We start from the raw sequence: 24,838 nt of genomic DNA, 5'->3' as shown, positions 1-24,838 counted from the left end.
AGCCTAGATTCACGAAATATCATTGCAATAAACTTGATTAGCTTCTAGCTCTAAAACCATCGTACCATTATCTGCCGCCAACAGTGACAGCTCTAAGGAAAAGGGCGCGGTAATAAAGATCCGGCGTGCTTTTGTCCAATGGCATGTGGTTGATGGACGTGGAACTTTATTACGCTGGAATATGGCTGTTAGCCATTCAAAATGCTTGGATTTTGAGTAATTATCCCAATGATACACAACGTCTTTTTAATTATATAGTTCTGGAAAACAAAATGTCTTCTGCGATGTCAAAGCGTTATCATTGCTTTCATTGTAACGAAGATTTACATTACAGAGTATTTTGCCGTCACAAAGAAGAATTTTATGATCCTTTAACAAATCAATGGCAATTACAGCGGAATGACGACGAAGACTCAAATGATAGTATTTTCACTCACGAGATTGACGGCCAGAACGACACTTCTTCTAATGACTACAGCGAGATAAACGTTTTGGACCAAACTGATCAAGACTCCTCTGATGTGCCAAATACAAACCAACCATCAAGTGACGAATTCTTACCAGCTACTTCACAAAAAGGTATTGATGTTATACGTTTATTTGATGATTAGATTATATAATCTTTAAATGATAAAGTCAAACTGCATAGATAAAAGACTGAATCTTTAACAAGCGGCTGATTTGCACATGATCTAGCTCCCCTATTGGATTTACTACCAAGCATTAGTGTTATTGAAGCGAGATTAAGTTAGAGGTACAAATGATTCTTTTCTATTTCTATCTTAGCCTCGTTTTCACCGTTACTTTTAAGAAGGGTGCATTATTAAGTAATCGGCTTATGGTTGCCATTAAAACCTCAGTGTTCATTCAGAAAGGTTCATTCAAAGAGTTTATAAAATCATAGCTAGAGATAACTCATTTAAAACGCCAAAAAGAATTTACTATGTTCAAATGGATATTGCTGTACATTTTCGTCTCCAAATCAATTCATGACTGTGGTCATCCTGAGATAGCATGGTATCCGGCAAAACATGTTTGTCAAGTTAGAGAAATACAATTATAAGTAATTTATTTAATATGTCTCTTGGGTTTTTTATTTTCGATTTATCATTTTTCTTTCACGAATTATAAATTGTTGTTTTGCTGACTTAGAAATTTATATTTTATTTTCAATGGAAATCATTTATTTTCAGAGCAAAATTTGGGTCAAAATTATACATTTAGGGACCGGTACTTATTTAAGTTGGAGGTAGGGGGGGGGGGGGTGGAGGAGAAATTGTCAGTGACGCAAAAAAATTTCAAGGCCCCCCCTTTGAAGGCATCCAAGTTTATCGAAAACCCCCCATGGATTGTAGTAAAAAATTTAAAAATTTTCCCTAAAAGTCATTTTTAAATTTCAAGACTTTCACTAGCAAAAATTTCAGCCCCCCCCCCCCCCCCCCAATTTTTTCTCCCCCCCCCCCCCCCCCCCCCAACTTAAATAATGACCGGTCCCTTAGCCCATGAGGTTTTTTTTACTGACATTTTTTTTTTCTAGTATTATAATGGTTTCAGACTTTATCTTATACTATGTTGCAGTTATGCAATGCCGAATGAATAAAATACATCGTATTTGCTTATGTTTAAAGGAGACGGAATAAATGACTTTGAGGAAGAAGATCAAGTGTTTTGGGATGACAAGTTGGACAGTGAATCTGACCATGAAGAGATAAGAGGAAATGAAAGAAGGAGATTGGTTGAAACTTGGGATATTGATATCGAAGACGTAGAAAGAGATTTTGAACAATCTAGTGCAGAAATAAGCGTTGCCGTCGAAGCAAGTTCCCGAGTGACCCTTATTAACTGGATTGCCTTGTTTGTGTGCTTTTGGTCTGCATACTTTTCTGTACCAGACCGAGGCATTGATATTCTCCTCGCCTTTTTTAAAGCGATTTTTCAGGTTTTGTGTGAGCTTTCGCCAATCATTTTCCCAACCGCAGTATTGGTTTTCCCGAGCTCCTTCAAACTCTTGAAAAATTATCTTTCTTTTAAAGATAAGCATTCAAAGTATGTTGTTTGTCCGAAATGCGACACCCTATACCGTTTTCAAGACTGCATAACAACAAGATTCGGGCGTGTCATTGCTAAACCATGTTCTCACATTGCTTTTCCGAATCACCGTCAATTGTTTCGCCGCACACCTTGTGGAGCGGAATTGCTTAAGGAAATTCGTTTGAAAAATGGACAGACGAAATTGTACCCACATAAAGTTTATTGTTATAAAAGCATCAGAGACACTCTAACTCACTTTATTAAGCGACCAGACTTTGTACAAAAATGTGAGATTTGGAGAAATCGGAATGTACCGGACGATATTTTAGTTGATATTTACGATGGCCAAGTGTGGAAAGATTGGCAATATTTTAACGGCACTCCTTTCCTTGCCCAGCCTAATAATTATGCTTTTATGCTGAATGTTGACTGGTTTCAGCCTTTTAAGCACAGTGTCTATAGCGTTGGAGTCATATATATGGTCCTCCTAAATCTTCCGAGAAAAGAAAGGTACAAAGAGGAAAACGTAATAATAGTTGGGGTAATACCTGGTCCACACGAGTCCAAATTGAATATCAATACGTACTTACAACCACTTGTAGCCGAATTGAACTTATTGTGGCACGAAGGCATCCAAGTTCGGCCTCATGGGAGTAGAACAGCAAGATGTTTTCGAGCTGCCCTCCTTTGTATTGCTTGTGACATTCCTGCACTAAGAAAAGTTTGCGGTTTCTTAGGATGTACTGCTCACCGAGGGTGCTCAAAGTGCACAAGATTTTTTCCCGGAGATTTTAGTAGCATGGATTTTTCAGGTTTCGAAGATGACGATACACCAAGGACAAATGAAGAGCACCGAAGAGAGGCTCAGAAAATACTCAATGCAACAACCGCTGATGAACGAAACCAAATTGAAACTTCCACTGGAACAAGATATTCTGAACTCTTACAGTTGCCTTACTTCGATTGTACTCGTTACCATGTTGTTGATCCTATGCACAATTTGTTTTTAGGGACAGCAAAACATTTAATGAAAAATGTATGGCTAAATGCTGAAACGCCAATTATTTCTAAAGAAAATTTGAATAAAATCCAGGAAAAGGTAGATGACGTCAAAGCACCATCATTTATTGGGCGTCTCCCGAAAAAGATATCAACATCGTTTGGAGGATTTACTGCTGATCAGTGGAAAACATGGACTCTCTTGTATTCTGTATTCTGCATTTGGAATATCGTTCCAACAGATGATTTGGAGCTGTGGAGGTTATTCGTATTGTCCTGCTTTCACCTTTGCTCTCCACTTATTACAACTGAAGAGCTACAAGAAGGACATGATTACCTAGTGGAATTTTGTAAATCGTTTGAAAAACGATATGGAAAGGAACGTGTTACGCCAAACATGCATCTACACCTGCACCTCAAACAATGTATTTTAGATTACGGGCCTGTATATTCATTTTGGCTTTTCAGCTTCGAACGTTTCAATGGGATTTTAGGAGCGTTTCGAACTAACAATAGATCTGTTGAAATACAAATCATGAGAAAATTTCTCCAAAAGCATGAACTAAGAGATATCCCTTTACCAGAGAGATTTCGAGAAACTTTCCAACCAGTATTTCAACTTCTTCAGGAGGCACAACAAGTAGGAACACTTGGCGAAAGCATCCCATCAATACCATCAACACTTAATCTTTCAGTTGGTCAAGTACTACGTTGCTTAGAGTGGAGCAATATGAATGCATACTCATGTTTTTCACCTCGATCCATTGATGTTCTTGATGATGACTATACAGAATATCTCTTTAAAGCTTATGAAACAATTTTACCTCAACACTCGGTCATTGAATGTGTTACCGATACGTTTGAGAGAATTAGTACCATTGGATATTCGGGGACAAAGCTAGGGTCCTCTGACTCTAGACTGGAACGTTCTTCCTTCATTCCTGCAAGTTGGTGTGGCCAATATAGTGGCAGTATTGAGACCGATTCATTTGACTTGCGCCCCGGTGTTGTCGATTTCTTTCTTAAACAAACCATTATAATTGATGGCAAGCAGGAATCATTGTGTATGGCAAAGGTTCGATGGTATCAGCGACATCCAGAAAGACACAGGATTGGCAGACCACATGAAATTTGGTGCAGAAACTTGTTTGAAATGGAAGGGCCCTCTACATTCATTCCCATACAAAGGATACACAGCCAGTTTGTTGCTGCTTACGATGTTATTGACAAAGAAAGAGTATTAATTGTTTGTCCTTTACTACGTAAATTGTACGGATGATGGAGATGACAGTAAAGTATCATCCAGGAAAAATATTCAAAGCTATCAAAAATAAACTGTTTGAACTGTGCATCAGTAACTAGATAGTCAAAATGAAAATTGAATGAATTCTTTGATGAGTTTAAAATTAGATGAATTAAAATAATTATGAATGAAATTGCATATATTGCCAATAAAAAAGATGAATTCATATGTTTAGACTAAACAAAATTGATGCTTCAAATAATATTACAGATGTTAGCGGTTTGAAATGCAGCTGAGGTTAATGGGTTAATGAGTTTTCTTATTGTCACTGGAAAAAACGCATGTACGACTTACGCATATTAAAAATACATCGTCCGCGTTTTTTCCTGTGTGTATCAACGCATATAACCTCACTTTCATGACATCAAAGCAAAACAATGATTGAATTAATGTGGTCGCAACATTGATGTCATGCGTTAGGAGAAAAAATTGACACATATGACTGAGATGGACCTGCATGCACTCCCCCCTCGTAAGTCGTAAAAACAAGCCAACATCCATCATAATTCAGTTGAAAAATTATTGATTTGTTTTGAAAAGTTTTGATTGCAATAAATTGAAACGGAAACCTCACATCGGATATACTCAGTTTGGGGTATTGTATTTGCTCCCCAGGTAAATATGGGGCAAAGCCTAGTGCAAAGTTGATTTCATATGTGCCCTTCATTTGACAATAGGGCAAATATAGGGCAAAAACGGTTATCATATATCCCCACTGGGTAAATGCGTCTAAACTAAGGGCAAATATATAACATATTTACCCATGTGTTCAGATGTATGGCAAAGCAATGGCAAATTTATTAGAAATTTACCCCGACCTTTGCCTGCATAGGCAAATGTATGGGCAAATATAGAGCACCATATTTGCCCAACATTTGCCAAGCGGACATATGATGACCAAATCCATTATTTCGTCGAGTGTATATATTTTGAGTTTATTTGTTGACTATTAATTTAATATCAGGTGCTGATTGTGGAGAAAACAGTTCTTTTTTATAAACCGTTCATGATGAATTGACTTACCTGCTAGCCACAACTGCTTCATAAACTGCTTTGTATACTTGTGTTATAATTGCAAAATAAAGTTATGTCTAAATTGAAATTATAGAATTCATGATCATTTGCGCATTATTTTTTGCAATGCCTACCATGGCAAGTGAAAAGGGAGAGAGTTATGATTAAATTGCAATGATTTTGAAATTGCATGACCATTTTAGGCTTGTTCAATCATGGGCTTCCTGTGTAATAGGCTGCATACAAAAGGCAGGGTCCATGTTTTTGACTGCTTACTAGAAAGTGCGTTACACAGCACAGGCGACTCGATAGCAAGAAACAAAACACCAACGGTGATCACAGCGCGCAGATCTGATTACAGCTTATGTAATAGGAAACCGATCCCAACACACGAAACCCACAAAGAGCAAAGTTACTTTTCTAAACGAAGCAAAAATATATAGCCGGGTTCCCTGTGGCTTTTGGCCCTTTGATTTGATTTCCTGCTGTTTGCTTGCTTTTCCCGTTCGCACCAAGGGAACACATTAAAATTTTGTTTTTGTAAGGAAAGTCATTGTTCTTGGTTGATCTATCTAGCGCGCGCAATCCATCTTGTGACAGGCATGTAATGCATGTAAATCAGATCTTTCAAAAAAGCGAGGAAGAAAAATAGAGAGATGATGATACACATCATGTAGTGTTACATTTTGAATGACTACTTCTTGCGGATCAGATTTTGCTTGTAGTGCGAACACAACAGTTCAAACAATTTTTTGTCAAAGCCAATTTTTATTATTACTGAAAATGACTCGGGCAATCTTTGTCGGTCTAGTGCGAACGGGCCCTTAGGCGTATATTTAAAAATAATAAGTATGCACTGAGCGAACAAAACGTCTGAACTTGAATAATAGCGATGAATGCCTAAAAAACACTACTGAACGGCACTGAATAACAAATAAAAGTTCAGTTTTAGGAATTTATCTGGACCTCCCGCCATGAATAACAATAATGAAGTAATTCGATCTTAGTTTCTCGTTACTTTGTCTGTTATCGGGGACACATTTTGGCGTCCCTAATTTCCTTATGTCAAAGGTACTTCGAAATAAACTAACCCCAGAGTTTGGATTCGAGTTAGGATTTGAGTTAGGATTCGAGTTAGGATTCGAGTTAGGATTCGAGTTGGGATTCGAGTTGGGATTCGAGTTAGGATTCGAGTTGGGATTCGAGTTAGGATTCGAGTTAGGATTCGAGTTAGGATTCGAATATTGGAACAAATATCATTGGATAAATTCTTGGTTATTGCCAATAATTTGTTTAGAATCACCATGCAGTTCTTTTGACTAAAACATTCACAGCATACAGCAGTTTGTTGTATACGTAATACATATTGAAATCATTCCATGCACTTGTGGGCTACTCGAATTATACAAACCCCAACAAATTATAATTTTAGGTCAAATTCCTATTATATCATCCATCTTAGATTTACTTGTACGTAGTAATGCTGTGAATTATTTACTTCAATTTGTTTTTGAACAAAGCTGAAAAAATATTTTCCCCAGCTTTAAAGGGTCAATAATTTGTGTTAGATTCCAAAACGCGAAACATTTACTATTGTAGTCAGATATCGATGACGGTAGTCATTGCAACAGTGATATTTTAACATGTGACGGATATGATATCTTCACTGTGCAGAATGTACGTTTTAAACATTAAAGAAGTAGTCCTTTTTAACTCGTAGAAACGAGTTATTGTGAGGGGTCTGAATGTCACTCACACACTCAATATGGCGTTGCAGATCGATATTTAATGGTATGTACATCTTGAGTTGAGCATCTGCCGAACCCTATACGAATTGTCATGAAAGCGAAAGCTAGCTACCTTTTCATCATTACCTTTACATTCTACCTTTTCATCATTACTAGCTCATCTACGGCATAAGGTCAATTAAATCCGCTATATTTTATAGTCATTTATTTAATAAAATCTCTGGGCTCAGTGCATAAGTATCCACGAGATGGCCATATGGTGCGTTTGATCGTTCGTCGCTTCGCTCACTCGTGAAAATCCTTTCAACACTCGAATGTAAAATTTGTATCTTCGCGCGCCGCCCATGTAACTCCTCTATATATCCTCTATATATCCTATAAATTCATGGGCGATTAGTGAATAAATAAGTAATAAATATGAATGAATGGTTGCATGAATGAATGAATAAACGAACATAATCAATTCAATCATATTGCATAAACAAGATCATAAATATATTTACATTATTTATACATCATTATCGTTTACAGAAAACATGGAGTATAACGCAATTATAACATCGCCCATTCAACGAGAGAGTTCAGTTGTTGAACTCTACACTAAAGAACTGCATGCTTGAGGCTAAACGAATATCCAAATTGATAATCCAGACGTGTCTAATAAAATTTGCAATATTTAATGGTGTCAGTTATTTTATTATACCTCGTACTCTAGTTGAGGCTAGTTGATGAGCCGGTGAGCGACAACGTTGAACCAAAAGAAACACAACAAGATACAATATAGCTGTAGGTGCTATTAAAGCACAGTGTCCATAACGCACGAACAAAACAAAATCAAATTGGGGGGAAAATAGTAAGAGGGTTGTCTGGTATACTACCTTTTCATCATTACTGGTATACTTTACTTTGTTTCCGGTGCCAACGAAACATGTGATCAAACGGCGGCATCGGAACAGCACATGCTTGGTGTTTGGTGCTTAACGTGACTAAGGTCAGCTTTACCCTATTAAGCGACCACCATTTATGAAGCGGCTACTATCAAAAGTCCAAAAGTATTTGCCACTAAATTACTGTAGTGATAGGGTACCTCTGTTAAGCGGCCGCGGCCACCTTGAGGCTGTCCCAGCGTTTGAGCAGCGTTTGTTTTATATCATGACTATCAAATGATTATCGGTTATCATTTTTAAATGCAAAAAGAAGCGTTAATAGTAAGTACAGAGATTTCAGGAAACGTTTTATAATTGTTATTAATTTATGCTCAGCCCCATTTATCGGCCTCTTATTTAATTTACTTTTCCGAATCCTAACTCGAATCCTAACTCGAATCCCAACTCGAATCCCAACTCGAATCCTAACTCGTATCGAATCCTAACTCGAATCCTAACTCGAATCCTAACTCGGAAGATAGATACCCTCAGGCACTTCTTGGCTTGAAAAACAATTTTGCGTTTTTCTCGGAAGTGATTTTGCGTTCAGTTACCCGTACATTTTGTACATACTCGTTCGTTTTCAAAGGGAATTTGACCGATTTAACTGAAATTTTGAGGACATTATCTTGGATAGTTGTTCTTCAAAAGTCTGTCTCCGATTTTTGATTTTTTGCTTATTTCCAAAGTTATCGTGGATTTTGGTACCCTGATACCTTAAGGTATTAAAGGCAGACGATAGAGCGTGATGCAAACGTGATTGTCATGTTTTTTCTTCTATTTTAGGGCACGTAATGTTATTCATCCCACAAAGATCCTCTAATCGATTGAAAACTATGTTCATTGTCGGCGGATCTACGTCGTGTCCATATCCCCTCGCTTGTATCAGTTTACAGTCATCAAAGCCTCTCAAAATATCGGACATAGAGGGTTCCAACAAGAGGCCGGGGATTCTTTGGACCGTAATGTTCATATCTCTAGCTGCAATCCCAAGATAGGCATCGTCTGTGTGAAATGGTCGCCTTCGACGAACATAATTAAACAATTTGTTCAAAATATCTGTGGAAAGTACGTAGAAAGCTCCAGCACAAAAAGTAGGGAAAATATCTTCACTGAAATATTTCTTGCTAATGGCCCATTTTCCCTTGGGGTCTCTATCCACTTGGAAGTTGAAGTAAGGCGCACCTCCATAGAATGGTTTAGGATAGCCTTGTGTCATAAAGAAGTCGATAAGTGAAGGTATTTGAACATAAACATCGTCGTCTGTCTTCAGAATATAGCGTACATTCATTGATGATACCCACAGTTTCCCCATAAACATCTTAATAACATTGTTGATATAAATGTCTTCAAAGTCACCTATCAAAACATCATTGTGCATTTTGGCTTCTTCAGCATTTGCTTTATCATCAGCATATTCTCCTGCTTTTCCTAACGAAAACACTAAGATCCATTTATGATTTCTGAGCTTCGCACTTTGTAGTAGTTCACATTTTGTCATATGTTTTGCCCAAGTTTTTCTGACGGCTTCGCGACGCAGTCTGTATTTTTCTCCTCGGGCGGCCGAATTAACGACAACAACTAGGAAAAAATCTCTTTCTCCTTTCAAATCTGGCATCGTTTCTGGCCATACGAAAAAAAAGTCGACAAAAGGATAATAATCATTCTCCATGTCCACAAGTTTCTCAGTCGTTGTTAACTGGGCTGTAGGCATTGCTTTGGAAGAGTTAACAGACCTTGTAAATTGGAGTTGCGGGGTTTTTTGTGTTTCGTTTATGATGGTGTTTTTCTTGTTTGGGAAGCTTTCAAATCGAGATTGAGTAGATAAAACCCTTTGAATTCCCAAAATAGTATTAATTTTCCGATTTTCAGAGAAGTTTTGGCGATTCTGGGTTTCTTTAGTTTCTTTTTCTTCTTCAAATCTTTGTAAATAGTCGTTTTTTTTCGAACTCAGCGACCACAAAATAAGCAGCTGTGATAAGCAGACGAGAAGACTTAAGATCACCAACAGCAGTTTTACACCTCCTAAGCGGAATTGGAATTGGAAATTCATCTTGAGTTAGCACATGCAATAGAAAATCATGCGGCACAACCCAATCAAGGATACTCGCAGATTACTAATTTCAGTCATGCAGTTAGCCTCTACACTCAATTGTAAAATCACAGTCAGGTTCAAAAGAATAGACAATAAGCCAAAACCGAAATGGTACACGGGAAGGGCATGAATAAAGCATCTCGTGGAATATAATGAATCAACTGTTGCTATGACGGAAAGCATTGAGGCTTTTAAAACATGTTTCATATCGACTATGCTAGCCCAAACGTGACAAAACTTCAAGTTGCATTTTTTCATGATCAAGCAGTACTTTTTATACATCAAGTTGATTTTCATTACATCAAGACCCTTGTGTTCTATGTCTAGTCATTTGTTTCGCTTGTCTAGTCATTTGTTTTTGATATCAAGCGCAATGTTTAAGTTGACAAGCACCCATCGCAATTAAAAGTCATTTAGGTCTTTGCGATTTGCATACAAAAGGGAATGCTAGAAGCACTCAGGAGAAGATTGATTTCGATCAGCTTGCGATCGATGAACGCGCTAGGTCTGGAAGCTATTTGCAGGGCGGGAGGAGGGAGGGCGTTGAAACGGGCATGGGCACTACTCTGCCGGTCAACAATGGCGGACCGTTTGTGGAGGAAGTTCGGCTGAGCAGCAGTAAGGGGGACTCGCGGTCACCCCTCGGAATTACACGGATATTCCCCGTGCTCACGTAACAGCGTCCGAGTCGGGTATTACCCGCGCGCTGATTCCCTTACTGCTGCTGTACCGTAAACGGAGGTAAAAATATCTTATAAATATACGATGCACGAATGTAAGAAGTTCGTTAACGACTTTTGCATAATTTGTCTAAGACCTAAAGTTATCGTACCTAAGCCAGAACCCTTTTGGTGTTGTGGTAAAAAAATGCAAATAGAAGACGACACGTCAGCACAGTGTTACGAATGTGGTAAGAATATTCGTAATGCCGTACCAAATGCTACCAAAGAGCAATATTACGCCAATGGAGGTCGTACGAAGACCCCATACAAAAGGATAAAATACTTCCGAGACTGGATGAGTCATATCCAAGGTTATCGACCGGTATATTTAGACACCGAAGTAAAGAAGAAAATCATAGACCACTTAGAAGAGCCAACCCCGCAAAGTCTACGGAAGACATTGAAAAAATTAAAACTAGGGAAATATTACAGAGCTATTCCCTATCTTTTGTCTGAAATTACCGGTAAGTCTATTCCCGAGGTTTCTGATATGAGCAGAGCCGAGTGGATGTTTTGTCGGCTGAATAAGGATATTCCTTATTACCCTGACGTAATTTATGAAATATTTTACAAAATAGACCCCAACCACCCCCTGTTAGGATGGATTCCGAGAAAATAAAAATGCAAAACAGGCGTTGCCAGAAACCCCACTGGGGAATGCATCGCGCAGAACACCAAGCTATCCCCAGTGGGGTTTTTTGCATTTTGGGCTTACGGGGCTTATTTCATCCCGCGCCAGAGGCCCTCTAGTACATATATCTTTCTTTCCACCAGAGGGTGAACTCCGGACAGCGTCCCGAGACACCCCCTGACTTTTCCAATCGCGAAACCCCCCATCGCGGGGTTGAATCGCACTTTCTACCCCTCCCCCACAGCTGCTGTGAGTGGGGGAGGCTTTTTTTTTCACTCACATGTGAAAATTATTATATTTAATTTGCATATGAACCAGACAGCCGGCGTTCGATATGTAAATAGAACCCTGTCACGATATTTACTGAGCAAGCTTTCTTTGAAGCTCTTCTTTTGCCTCCTGGTAGATCTTTTTGCGAGATTCCTCGGAAAGATCTTTTACGACTGTTTTTTTATTCCTTATGTCCGACTTTAATTTCTCGTACTTTTCTTCTTCGGCTAAGATAAGCGAGAATTCTACGTCGTCTATCTTTCTGTCACGCAAAGCCTTTGAGACAAGGTCAGTGATCGTATTTACTTTAGCCCTTGACAGGGCTATTGTCGTGTCATGCTTGGATATTTTGCTTGACAACTGTTTCATAATGCCCGTAGCAACAGCAGAAATAATACCACAGGCTGCCCCAACGCCGGCCAAAGGAACTCCAACGATTATTCCCGGCCCAGTAAGCGAAGTAGCAACGCCAGAGCCCGTTAACACAACGGATATGGATCCTGAAGTTATCGCAATCTTATGTAGCGTACTCCGGGCTCTAACGTACTTTTTTCGGACTTTTTCGTAGTGTTTTGTTTGCCCTTCCAAGTAAGCCAGGATTAAGTTCGCTTTATTGAGCCTGAAGTTTTCGGCATTCACTTCGTTAGGTTCCTTAGGAAGTTCAGGATAAAGTGGAGGTGCTGATGGTATAACATCCATTATATATACTAATGTACGACGCTTTTGGGAATGATATTGAGGAGCAGCCACATCACCACAACCGGGATTACTGGAACTGGAGGGCCTTTAGGAAGATGTTTCCGCACGCGGATGCTAGTAAGTTCGAAAGGAGACCCGATGGGATTTACTATAACGGCTCTAGGATGTACAGCAATGAGGATTTGAAACCTACGCCTCAGCTGAAGCATCCTAAGCCTAAACCCGTGCAAGGTTGGTCAAAGGAATTATTGCTTGGTACTGGTACTTATCCGATACCCGCGGTTTCATTTGATGAACATCCAAGTTTGGATTTGACATTGAACATGCGGATCTCTAACAACCATTCCTTTCCGTTAAAGGTGCGAGATATCTTCAAAAACGTGCCCATTAATCATACCACCGCAAAAGAAGCCCACGAATGGTTAAGTGGTCCTAACATGCGTTAAAGGCCGCAGCAGTTGAACTTTGCGGTTTGGTGCGCCACCAGCGGTTGTGGGGTAAGCGCAAACTTGATGAAGAATTCAATATTCATGTTTCACTTCCACTTCACGGTTAGAAGAATACTACATGAAATGGGCGTTATTGCGCTGCCAGGAGATGCCACGTTTTATCCAAGAGATAATAAATACAGCGTGCCGGCTTATAACAGACTTTGTAAGGAGTTTGGTGTTGTAGGGAAGGATTTCCGATGCACTGCCGGCGCTAACAATGGTTTGGGGCACATTTGGGCTTATTGGGGGATTGGTGGACACGAGCTAAGTGATAAGGAAGTTCATGCATTGCAGTTACGATGGAACACGGGATATCATAAGGAAACTCACGACAGTAGCACCTTCTTCGAACCAAATGCCAAAACCACTAAGGAAGTCCGCGATGGACCTCTGTTCAAAGACGAGGGTGGTAAGTATGCAGGTGCCAATCCACTGATTATTAAGATTACCAACGACGAGCAAACAAAGCAATATCTTAATTTCATACCCCCAGAAGGTAAAGGACTAACCAAAGCCGGCCTTGCCCGTTTGAACCGCAGCATAGAAGCTTACGTGTATTCTATCCTTGGAGATCAGGTAAATACCCGATCAAGTATAATTGGAAATACGGGCGCCGCAGAAGAGACGCGAGCCGAAGCCCTGATCTTATTCGAAAGTTCGATCTTGGAGGGCGACATTAGCAAGGGCGTACAGCGTTACCAACTAGCTATACAAAATTCTAAGGCCCGACTGGACTATGCAGTAGCCCCGGGTTGTTGGTTAATGCCTAGTAATTTATCTATAAATACTGGCTCTGTAGTAGGATACAACAACGAACTTCAACGAGCTACTAAGGATATGAAGTTTGGGGTGAATGACGTGAACTCTGACACTCTTAGGAACATTCCTCACTTCGTAGAGGAGCCAAAAAAGTCACACGAAACGAAGCTACCCGTAGTTAAGAAACCCCAAAAGAAGGTTTTGCCTGCGATACCTGAGGAATATGACCATGACTTATTAAAATCCGGCTTAGTAGCTGCAAGCATTGGTCTGAGTTATTATATATGGCGATGAATAACCCCTACGTAGCTGGAGTAGATTGTGTCTATACGACTTACACAGGCGAGAAAAAATACAACCAGGCATCTTGGGTTGATGTCACGGGCATGTCCGTGAATTTGAACTACTCAGGAAAGAAGTTAATCCTTTGTAGTATTTGCATTGGCACGATCGGTCATGTCAACGTGGGCTTCAGGTTCCTGGATGAGAAGGGTGTACTGCAGCCTATGAGAAATAAGACAAACAACAGGGAGCCTGCGCATTTCTCCTTAGAGCCCAACCCCGGTAGCGCCGAAAATCTCTCGGTTTGGACTTTCCACATGGTTGCTGATTGCCATGGGAAGGTAAAGCTGCAGATAAGAGTAGACGATACGGGAAAGGTTACGGTAAATAGCATAGAAAATCAAAGGGACGAAGTCTATAATCACGCAACCATCAGCACTCTGACGGTAATGAGTTTATAGTGGATTTTGTGAGAAATCCTAATATATATGAATCCACATGTAAGAGAAGATTGGTTCTTACATTACTTAGAGGAAAAAGAGTTTCCTGAAAGCGATATTTGGAAGGACACCGGGTTATGGGTGAAGGTTGGAGGCTTAGGGTTAATCCTGTGTACTATCAGTATTGGGGTGTACAGCGAATATGGTTTTGCTTTTAGGATCGTCGATGAGGATAATAACCCATTACTTCCCTTCAGGAATAAGAAAAATAATAGGGAGCCAGCTCATTTTTCGTTTGAGCCGCACATTAGCAATGAAGATTTTACACCTGTTACTTTTCATATGATAGCTAATTGTCAATATGCAAAGCTTCAAATTAATACCTGCAAGGATGATAAGTTTAGTATTAATGTTTGGATAAATACTGTTCATGCAGGGACAGAATCTCATAAGAATAATGTTTGGAATCACAAGACTATTAGTACCATGACTGCTATACCCTTGATACCAAATTATCAGGGCGGTGCGAATACTATCTTTACTTATCCCCATTCGAGGACGCCTCGGGCACCCGACGACGATAAGCCACCAGTAATACACAAGGATAAGATTAACCCTTCATCTTCTTCAGGAGTACCACTCCAATAGCGACAACCAAGATCCAAATGTTATTCCCCACAAACTTTAACAGTTCTCCGCCGGCCCTAAGTGCCAAGGAAACAACCGAACCCAGCAGCCCAGGAAGACCGGCTGCCATCTTTTTTCCCAAGTCCGTTAGTCCACTGCCTAATTTCTTTACGCCCGCGCCTGTAGCCTTAAGCGCGTTAAGGATGACTCCTCCTACGCTCGAAATAGCAACCGCAAATGCCAGCGGAAGACCATACTTCAAAAGGGCTCTTTTTACCTTTTCCTTGGTGGTAAGCCCCAGCTCTTTTTCCAGGTTTTCCTTTTGAGCCCGCAATTCCGCAAGGCGTATTTCGAGCGTATCTACTTCCTTTTGAGCTGCTTCCCTTTCTTCCTCGGTACGAGTTTGGTCCTCGATTACTTCTTGCTGCCGCTCTATTTGCCCCTCCAGGTCTTCGATGGCCTGATCTCTTTGCCGGATTTGTTCCTCCTTAGTATTGATTTCGGCCATTAACCGCCGCCTTTCCACCAAAGAGCCAGCTATGGTGGTTTGTAGGTTTTCGGTATCGTCTCTAATTAAGTCTAACTCTTGCAGGGCGAGGTTAAGAGCCCTTTGAGCCTGATTTCTTTCACGTCGAATTCGGGTTCTTTGGTCTACCAGCTCGCTTATTTCTTGATTTTTAAATTCGACCTCCCTTCTATGTGCGTCGGCGAGCCGTTGGTTTTGCTTCATGTATTCCTCCTCCCTTTCTTCCAACGTTTCTCGTAGCGTGTCCACCGAGGCGCCTGAGCTTTTGGCCTCCTCCAGGTCCCTTTGCGCTTTATCCCTATCGCGCAGGGCTTTATCCAACTGGTTTCTCATTTCCATCATTCTTTCGTTACCGAACTTTTTTTCAGCATCGACAATTAGCTGAGTTTGCTTTGCGTATTCTTCCTCCCTTTCTTTTAACTTTTTTTGCAGTTCGATGGCGCGTTTTTCTAGCGCGACCTTTTCGTTCAGGGTTTCCAACCTTTCTAACATGCTCCTAGTAGCCTGCTGAAAGCCTTTTAATCTTGAGACGTCACCCCTAACGTCGCCATTCTCATCAAAGAGGGGTTGTGGTTTCGTCCAGCGGTCTTTGTCAGGAAATCTCAGGTCTTGAACGCTTATGAGGACTTCGTTTCCGCGTTCTGTGAGCCTTACGTCGTCGGCATCGAAGCGGGAATAGCGCTGCGTTAGCTCTTGCATTGCCCACTCTACGGTCTCCCGCGCGGTTGCCTCTGGCTGCTCCACGTTTTGAAGCTCCAAGTACTCGGGGATGGGTTCGTTAGGCTTTTTAGATGACCACATGTCTCTTAAGGTGGCTTTGGCGCGTTCCCATCTGCTACCATACTTGTTTTCTAGGGCTGCGTCGTAAACTAGGGGGTCGGTTTCCGCACCCTGAGTCCATGCGTCGAATTCGTCGTCGTTAATGTCAACTTGACCTTCTTCGGTAAGGGGGTCAAAATCCGTTCCTTCTACTTCCATTATATATGATAAGCTCAAAGTTAAATCCCAACATATTACCTAAGCAGGTTGGCGGGCTGAAAGCAGAACGCACCTTTCACCGGGTCACATTCACACCTTCTAGCGCAAAGCCAGGGGAGACGCTGTACGTAGGCGTGCCCCGCCTAACGGATAACCTAGTATTGGTTCCTGGCACCTTGGCTTTAAGGTTTGACCTAGCAATACAACCAAGCACCAAGGACAAGCGCTATACCGTCAATAACGTGGGTAGGAACCTCGTTTCTAAGATGAGAATCAAGTTCGCAGGGGAATCCCTCTTGGATTTGAATAGGTACGATTTGTACACCACGTATAAGGATCTGTGGCTAACAGCCTTTGACCGTGCACAAAAGATAGAGCAGGGAATTAGAAGCGTTATTCTTCGTAAGCTTCGCAGCGATACTAACCCCGCGCCTACGGACTCCAGTGGAGCAACCGCAGTAGCAGACGCAACAAGGGTAAAGACCGCTTATGGTAGCAAGTACGTTATCCCTTTGGATTTCGAAGTAATTACGAGTCATGGTGTGTACTACCCCAGGCAGTTATCCGAGTTACAGTTTGAAGTAACCTTGGCGCACACCACGAACGTCATAGGAGGAATGGACAGCGCAATTAGCGGGGCTGTTGATCCTCATTCTATCACCAACTTAGAGCTGCAGTATGAGACCGTGTACAGCGAAGAGCTGGCCCGTAGCGCTGGCATGGAGTACAGCTCTGGCAAGGCATTCCTTTACGACCACGTAGTGATGTATAAGACATTTAGCTTCTTGGATAAGACGGATGAGGTTATCAACCAAAGCATTAACCTCCCCCGAAGAAGTCTCACGGGGTTAATGTTGGTGTTTGCTAAGCCCTACGAGGCCGGTAAGCGCGACTCCGAGGCCTTTCACAACCCCAACATTACTAACGTGGGGGTAAATGTCAACGGCGTTCCCAACAAGGTTTACTCCCAGGGAATAAAGCCCGCAGACGTTTACAGGGAGGCAAAGCGTAAGTTTGGCGACCAAATTAGCCCCGAGGAATTCTTTAAGGATAAGTACACGCTGTGGATTGATATGCGCACCATTAACGACGAAGACCTGCATGGTCAGGGTTTACGTCTAGTAAATACGCAGGATGGCATAACATTGGAGATCAAGCGCACCAAAAACGCCAGTGCCGGCGACGGTGATAAGATAAACTGCTACGTTTTCGTCGTGTCTGACGCGCAACTGAGCGTAGAAATGAATCAGCTAAAGAGCGTTGCCTATTGATCCACTCGCTCATCCTTTTGATAAAAAAATATCGTTGGTATATAATGCTTCGCGTATTCGAAAACAACGAAACCAAACTGCAATGCATAGTGCGAGGCGATAAACTATACTTCAAAGCAAAGGAAGTGGCGGCTGCGTTGGGTTACGAACGCCCAAAAGATGCAATTAAGGTGCATGTTCGTGAAAAGTATAAGGTAAAGCTTAGCGAACTTAGAGTGGAGGTGAATCGCCTCCCCTCGTATTCACAGCCTAATTCCCTGTACGTAACCGAATCTGGGTTGTATCAACTAATATTTAGCTCTAAGATGCCAACGGCAGAGACATTCCAGGATTGGGTCCTCGAGGACGTTCTTCCCGCATTGAGAAAGACAGGTAAGTATGAAATAGAAAGGCGGTTCGATAGTCCTAACAAGTTAGTCTTCAAAATGGAAAATGAGTTTGATCTGCATAAGAAAGTCGTGGACTACATACGCCGCTTCTACCCACAGATGCTCATAGCGCCCGGCTTAGGGGAATTGCAGGATTCTGACAGCAAACGCATAAAATGCTGGCAGAAGGGTTATCAAAGGGGTCAACCCGACCTCTTAATACTGAACGCGCATTTAAGGTATCAAGGGCTTTGCATCGAATTAAAGACGCCGAAAGGAAATGGCATACTCTCCGCAGACCAACGCAAGATAATTTCGCAGTATGACGCGAATGGTTACCTGACCATGGTTAGCAACGATTATGACGTCATCTGTCGTGCCCTTAGCAACTACGCGGAAGGCATCCGTATTCACTGTCGGTGGTGCTGCAAATGCTTCAAGACTACGGAGACAAGGGCAACGCATTTAAGAATATTTCATAGATATAATGATCGTCAACCAAATACACTGGCGTGACCTGATTTGCGGTAAAGCATACGAAATAAAAAATTACGTCGTCTTCGAAGACATCGACCGTTTACGGTTAGTCCTCAAAGACTTAGAAGGCAAGGAATATTCCCTTTGGGCGCCGGATTGCGTGCGGTACGTAATTCAGGGCGAGGAATTCACCCACTTACGCAGCTATGGTAAGGTAAATGGCCGATGGAAGTTTGACATTGAAAGAAGAGTCACTCCATCTCCTCTTTGTAGTTAAGCGCGTCTGCTAAAGTCCGCTGCGCTTTAGGATCCGCGGAGCACCAATGCCCCACAAAGGATCCTTCGGAGAATACCCTGTCGCAATGAAGGCAGGTGTATTTTTTACGCGGTTTGGGTATCGGTGGCTTACGAGGGGTAATGCAGTCGGCAGGTAGTTCGCAAGTAATACAGTCCATATATTGAAAGGGTAATTAGAATGCCTCCCAGAAAGGCAGCTGCGTAGGCTAGCATATATCCTACGACCTTCCTTAAAAGGGGTTCCTATTATTCTTGTTGTTTTGTTAAATGTTGATGATACTTAACAAACAGCAAGAAAAATAAGATCAGGATTTGAGACTCTTTGCACAAACCCTGCTTTACTATTAAAGGCCCCCGGAAACTATTTCAAAGAGTGTCTCAGAATGTTGACAATAAGGTTAAATCTTTGTTAAGGATGCCTGGAAACTATTTCAAAGAGTGTCTCAGAATGTTGACAATAAGGTTAAATCTTTGTTAAGGATGCCTGGAAACTATTTCAAAGAGTGTCTCAGAATGTTGACAATAAGGTTAAATCTTTGTTAAGGATGCCTGGAAACTATTTCAAAGAGTGTCTCAGAATGTTGACATTGTTAAGACAGTTGAAGATATGTTCCTCTTCTCTGACACAACCACAACGATCGCACTCCTGCCTCCAATACTCCCTTTTAGTCCACAGGACACCTTCGGCGCGTTCAAAAGAGGGGAAAGTACGGACTATCTTCTTATGGTAATCTATGCGATTCCTTAAGTAATCCTCTTTATGCGGGCAGCGACACATCAAATCCGCACATTGGTAGCAATCCACGCCTTCTAGGTCGTACGCCCCAAAGAGAAGCCTATAATTCACTTCATGCGTTCTCCGGTGCGTCTGTAAACGTTGACGACTACTAAGTATCTTATTACAGAAACTACACTGTCTGGCTTGATTACAGAAACTACACTGTCTGGTTCGATTACAGACGCCCCTTTTCAGATGCTGCTGCATTTCGGAGGTGTTGGGGAATTCCTTATTACAGTCCTTACAAAGCCCACAAATGCGTTTATCCTGATGTTGTTGCATCCTTTGAACGGTGCTGAATTCCTTACCGCAATCCTTACAAACCTTACTAATTGGTTTCTTTGTACAAACGCCGCGACGAACGTGGTATTGAAGTCTTTGTTTGGTGCTGAACACCTTCTTACACATCGAACAGTCCATATATACTTAACAATATCTTAGCCTCCATTTAACATCCTTAACAAAGATTTAACCTTATTGTCAACATTCTAAGGCACTTTTTAAATAGTTTCCAGGCATCCTTAACAAAGATTTAACCTTATTGTCAACATTCTAAGACACTTTTTAAATAGTTTCCAGGCATCCTTAACAAAGATTTAACCTTATTGTCAACATTCTAAGACACTTTTTAAATAGTTTCTGTGGTGTCTTAACAAAGATTTAACCTTATTGTCAACATTCTAAGGCACTTTTTAAATAGTTTCCAGGCATCCTTAACAAAGATTTAACCTTATTGTCAACATTCTAAGACACTTTTTAAATAGTTTCCAGGCATCCTTAACAAAGATTTAACCTTATTGTCAACATTCTAAGACACTTTTTAAATAGTTTCTGTGGTGTCTTAACAAAGATTTAACCTTATTGTCAACATTCTGAGACACTCTTTGAAATAGTTTCCAGGCATCCTTAACAAAGATTTAACCTTATTGTTAACATTCTACAGGGGATATCGCATGAAGTCCTTAACGGACTCCTTAGCCCACGTTGCCATAGTTATCAGCGCACCAAACCGTTCTGCGCGCTTCAGACCGCACATTTCATCGTACAACTCCTGCACGCGCTCTTTCAGCCGATCGATCTCCTCCCTTTGCATTTCTATGGTGTCTCTTTTATCTTTTGCGTCGGTGGCAATCCTTCTTACTGCGTCCACTGGGTCCATCGTATATATAATGGATCCGAACCATATTCCCTGCAATGCTCTGATAGTAGGACCCACCGGCTGTGGAAAGACCCAGTTCGTCGTGGAGCAGCTATTAGGACCCTTTAGATACCGTTTCGACTACATCGTGCTATTATGCCCCACCTACGTGAATAACCGCACCTGGACGGGCATAGGAGTGAAAGATGACGACTTCTTTGTGGACATACTGGATCCTAACGAGTTATCCAGCCATCTTAAGTTCTGGCATAAGCAATTCCCTAAAGATACGCAAACCTTGCTCATACTGGATGACATCGCCTGCGGGGACGACGTAAAAAGACGCACCTCCGAATTAGTGAAGCTCGCCTTTAGCGGCACACACGACAATATTAGCGTTTGGTTGCTCTCGCAGCAGCTTACCAGCGTCTCTAAGCCTTTTAGGGAAAACATAGGCTCACTTGTCGTATTTTATACTCCGAGCAAGTCTGACCTGGAAACCATCTTAAGCGACTACGGCGGTGAGATAAGCAAGGAACAGTTACACGAATACATGCGGCATTTAAAAACGCACCAACATTCCAAGATGATCTTCTCTTTGAGGTTTCCCTACGCGGTTGGAATCTATGATTCCTAATGTATATGGACATTGAGCAGCTCTTAGATGAAGTCCCCACACAGTTAGACGAAAGTAACCTCAAGGAACAACTTAACATTCTTGTGTCTTCGGGGAAGTGCAAAGAAATGATAGGCAAGGAACTTACCCATGAGCAGGTTAATAAGTTGTCAGAAGAGGAAGTCAAGAAGTTCCATAAGAGGTACGAGGCTGCCCTTGCAAGTAAGGCCACGGACGCCGTAGCAGACTCCGCTATCCGACTTGCGACTAAATTGCTTGGACTTGCGCTGCCTATAGACGACGTGGAGCAACTACGAAAGGACATTAGCGAGGACTATGTTATCGCCCAAGAACTTAAGATAACCTGCGGGTGGTTGTCTTTGAAGTGCGGTAAGTTAATGGCAGTCGCCTCTGCGGCACTTCACGTAGCTCAGCACGTCGACTTGAAGGAACTTGCGGGCACCTTTGGTGCGTCTTGGAAGGACTTCAAGAAGGACAGAGAAGTCGAAAAGGTCTTCCAGGCGGCACTTGCTGAGGTACCTGATCAAGTCGCCTCAAGTACTTAGTCAAGTCGTTGTCAAGTCACCTCAAGTACTTAGTCAAGTCGTTGTCAAGTCACCTCAAGTACTTAGTCAAGTCGTTGTCAAGTCGTTGTCAAGTCATTGCCAAGTCCTTCAAGTCCCTTAATATAAGATGAGTGGCACCGAAGAACAACCAGAAAAGGCTCCCGTAGAAGATACCAAGATTACCAAGGCTAAATCTCCGGGCAGAGTCGCTGCCGGAAAGAAGCTCGCGGAGATGAATAAAAAGAACAAAGCCAAAAAAGAAGAAAAGGTGGAGGAAAAAGAAGAGGAATCCTTTATTAATCCGGGATACGTCATTGGCGCGTTAGGAGTCGCTATAGCAGCAGGCAGCCTCTACTTACAATGGCGGGCTACGAAGCCAAAAGTAAAGTGGGAGGCCGTGCATGTGCCGCCAACATATCACGCACCTGTGGAACCGGCTGTTAGAAAAAGTAAGATCCCTGAAATGGAGTAGATTTATCACCCGTGGCGACCTAGATTTTCCTTCTCGCTTTGTAATATAATGTCGACCGCGTTGTTGAAAACTGTTGAAGAAGCAGCTATTATTACTTCCATCGTTGCGGGTATTGGTTGGGTAGGTAAGAAAGTGCTCAAAGAAGACTTTACTGAAGACCCAAGCAAGAGCTTCGCTAATTTTGCTAAAATGACCGCTGCCGTAGGCGGGGCTATCATGGTAAAGGATTACCTACGGAAGGAAAAGTACCTCCCTACGGTGTGATTTTCTAATATATAATGGCTAGCGTGGTCGCAGGTGGAGTTATTGCAGCTTTAGCATTCACTGGAGCTAATTATGGTGGTCAGTATTTAGATAGATTAGTTAGAGGCGACAAAAGCGGAGATTTAGCCGCCGAAAGAAAGAGACACGACTTAGCGCTGGAGAAATATCAGCGAGACGTGGCGGCTTGGAATGAAAAAAGACAAGCTTACAGGGATTGGTTGGATAAGAACTACCAAGACAAGATGCAGGCGGATAAGAACTTCGAAAACACAGACTACGCCTTCAAACTTTATGCGCAAGCACACCCCGCGGCATTAACGGGGTTGAAAAGGCCTCAGTTTAAGAATTACTACCAGCCTTCTAAGAAACAAAAAGACAATGAATTGGTATTTGTAGGAGTTGCAGGGCTGGCAGGAGGCGTAGCTTTGGCGTATCTGCTCTGAGCGCAGCTCAGATCACTAGAAGGGGACTTGTCCCCTGTAATATAATGATCGTCTTTTTGGAAAGCGATAAAAATAACTTTACCACTTATTTGAATCCCCCCATTAAAGCCCATAAGGTTAGGCTGGTTAGTTGCTCTTTGTACAATTCTTGGTATAACCTGATTAGGGGCATAGTCACTGAGCATACAGGAGGATCTAACTATCAAGCCGTATTGCTGCCCGATGGACATTATACACCAATCACACTGGCCAAGGAATTAGCAAAACACGGTTATACTCTCACCACAGGATTGCCGCACGAAATGACCCTCAAACATAATATGTCAAATTATTCAATGACTTTTGGAAAGTCTGACCCATTGGGATCTTTATTATGTGCCTCAGGCAAGACGATTACCAACACAGCCATACCTGTGAAATGGCAAGTCGCATCCTCTTACGAAGTCTATTGCGACTTAGTCCATAGTTACAACAATGGAGAAAAGTCTTCTCTTATGTCCAAGTTTCTGCCCAAAGGTAATCCATTCGATCTGGTAGAATACACTCCCATTTCTTTAAGCTATGACTTGTCCAATTTGGTAGAAAGCATAAACATCACCATCAAAGTGGACGGAAAGACGGTGGATTTTAACGGACGTAAGATCAATCTTGCTTTGGAATTCATATAATGGGCCGCGTAGAGGACAAACTTAAAAGGATTTACTATGGGCCTGAAGGCTATTGGAAAGGAGCGTCGGCTATCAAGAAACTCGCGACCGCGGCCAGGGTATCAGAAGAAACGGCTAAGAACTGGTTAAGAAAACAAACCCTCTGGCAGGTTTATCTTCCCGTGCCTAAGTACATTCCCAGGCCCAGCTTCACCGTAAATACCCCCAATGAAGTTCATCAGGCGGATTTGCTTTTCTTACCGCACGACAAGGTGAGAAAAAAGACCTATAGATACGCTTTGACCGTAGTTGATATCGCAAGCAGATACAAGGACGCCGAACCTATAACCAGCAAGGATTCTGGGGAAGTCGCAGAAGCCCTAGGTAGGATTTATAAGCGCGTCTTGAAATGGCCTAAGCTGCTGCAAGTGGATGCGGGGACAGAGTTCATGGGCGTGGTTACTAAGACCCTGAAAGACCACGACACCAAGATTAGAAGAGCCGAAGCTGAGTACCACAGGGGTCAGAGCATTGTCGAAAGATTCAATAAAACCTTGGCCGAGCGTCTCTTTGGGTACCATTTTTTGAAAGAGCTGGAAGATCCCTCCAAACGCAACAGGGAATGGACTCAGAGGCTCCCCCAGGTCGTCGCGGCTTTGAACAACGAGGCGGCCAGGGCTACGGGAATGAAACCCAAGGATGCTATAAAAAAGAAACACGTGGAACACAAGTCCTACGTCAGAAGTTCGAGGGCGGTCGGACTGAAGGAAAAAAAGCTACCCCGCGACATAGTGGTCAGATACCTCTATCAGCCGGGGGAACTCGAAGGTGGCAGTAAGAGAGCCACGGATCCTAACTGGTCTTTGGAAACGTATGAGATTTCGAAGTCCGTCACCAAGGAAGGGCAACCCGTGTTGTATTACCTAAATGGCCCAAGTCGCGGATTCGTCAAGGAAGAGC

At 42.1% G+C, this 24,838-nt stretch overlaps 2 protein-coding genes across 2 annotated transcripts; one reads left to right on the top strand and one right to left on the bottom strand.

Moving 5' to 3' along the window:
• The first annotated feature begins 143 nt into the window (after nucleotides 1-143).
• On the top strand, nucleotides 144-5,626 carry LOC116288683 (uncharacterized). Its single transcript, XM_089024526.1, has 3 exons — nucleotides 144-579; nucleotides 1,629-2,046; nucleotides 5,551-5,626. The coding sequence occupies exons 1-3, from the start codon at nucleotides 144-146 to the stop codon at nucleotides 5,624-5,626; spliced, it is 930 nt and encodes a 309-aa protein (XP_088880652.1).
• Nucleotides 5,627-8,659: 3,033 nt separating this feature from the next.
• Nucleotides 8,660-10,218, bottom strand: LOC116288758 (beta-1,3-galactosyltransferase 5-like). Its single transcript, XM_031695584.2, has one exon. It carries the CDS (start codon nucleotides 10,072-10,074, stop codon nucleotides 8,785-8,787), a length of 1,290 nt encoding a protein of 429 aa, XP_031551444.2. The 5' UTR covers nucleotides 10,075-10,218; the 3' UTR covers nucleotides 8,660-8,784.
• Between the last annotated feature and the right edge of the window lie 14,620 nt (nucleotides 10,219-24,838).

The sequence above is a fragment of the Actinia tenebrosa genome, unplaced genomic scaffold (genome assembly GCF_029948245.1).
Source record: "Actinia tenebrosa isolate PJP-AT-01 unplaced genomic scaffold, QUT_ActTen_1.0 PGA_scaffold9__36_contigs__length_13948895, whole genome shotgun sequence".
NCBI classification, from domain to species: domain Eukaryota; kingdom Metazoa; phylum Cnidaria; class Anthozoa; order Actiniaria; family Actiniidae; genus Actinia; species Actinia tenebrosa.
Note: the sequence above shows the minus strand (reverse complement) of the source record. Positions and strands in the feature narration are given on the sequence as shown.

Excerpts from the sequence above, each read along its gene's own strand:
- LOC116288683 (XM_089024526.1), top strand. The coding sequence starts at position 144 with ATGTGGTTGATGGACGTGGAACTTTATTACGCTGGAATATGGCTGTTA. Across the intron at positions 580-1,628 it reads ACCAGCTACTTCACAAAAAG|GAGACGGAATAAATGACTTT; the intron begins GTATTGATGTTA and ends TTATGTTTAAAG. Across the intron at positions 2,047-5,550 it reads TTTAAAGATAAGCATTCAAA|GCTTGTTCAATCATGGGCTT; the intron begins GTATGTTGTTTG and ends TGACCATTTTAG.
- LOC116288758 (XM_031695584.2), bottom strand. The coding sequence starts at position 10,074 with ATGAATTTCCAATTCCAATTCCGCTTAGGAGGTGTAAAACTGCTGTTG.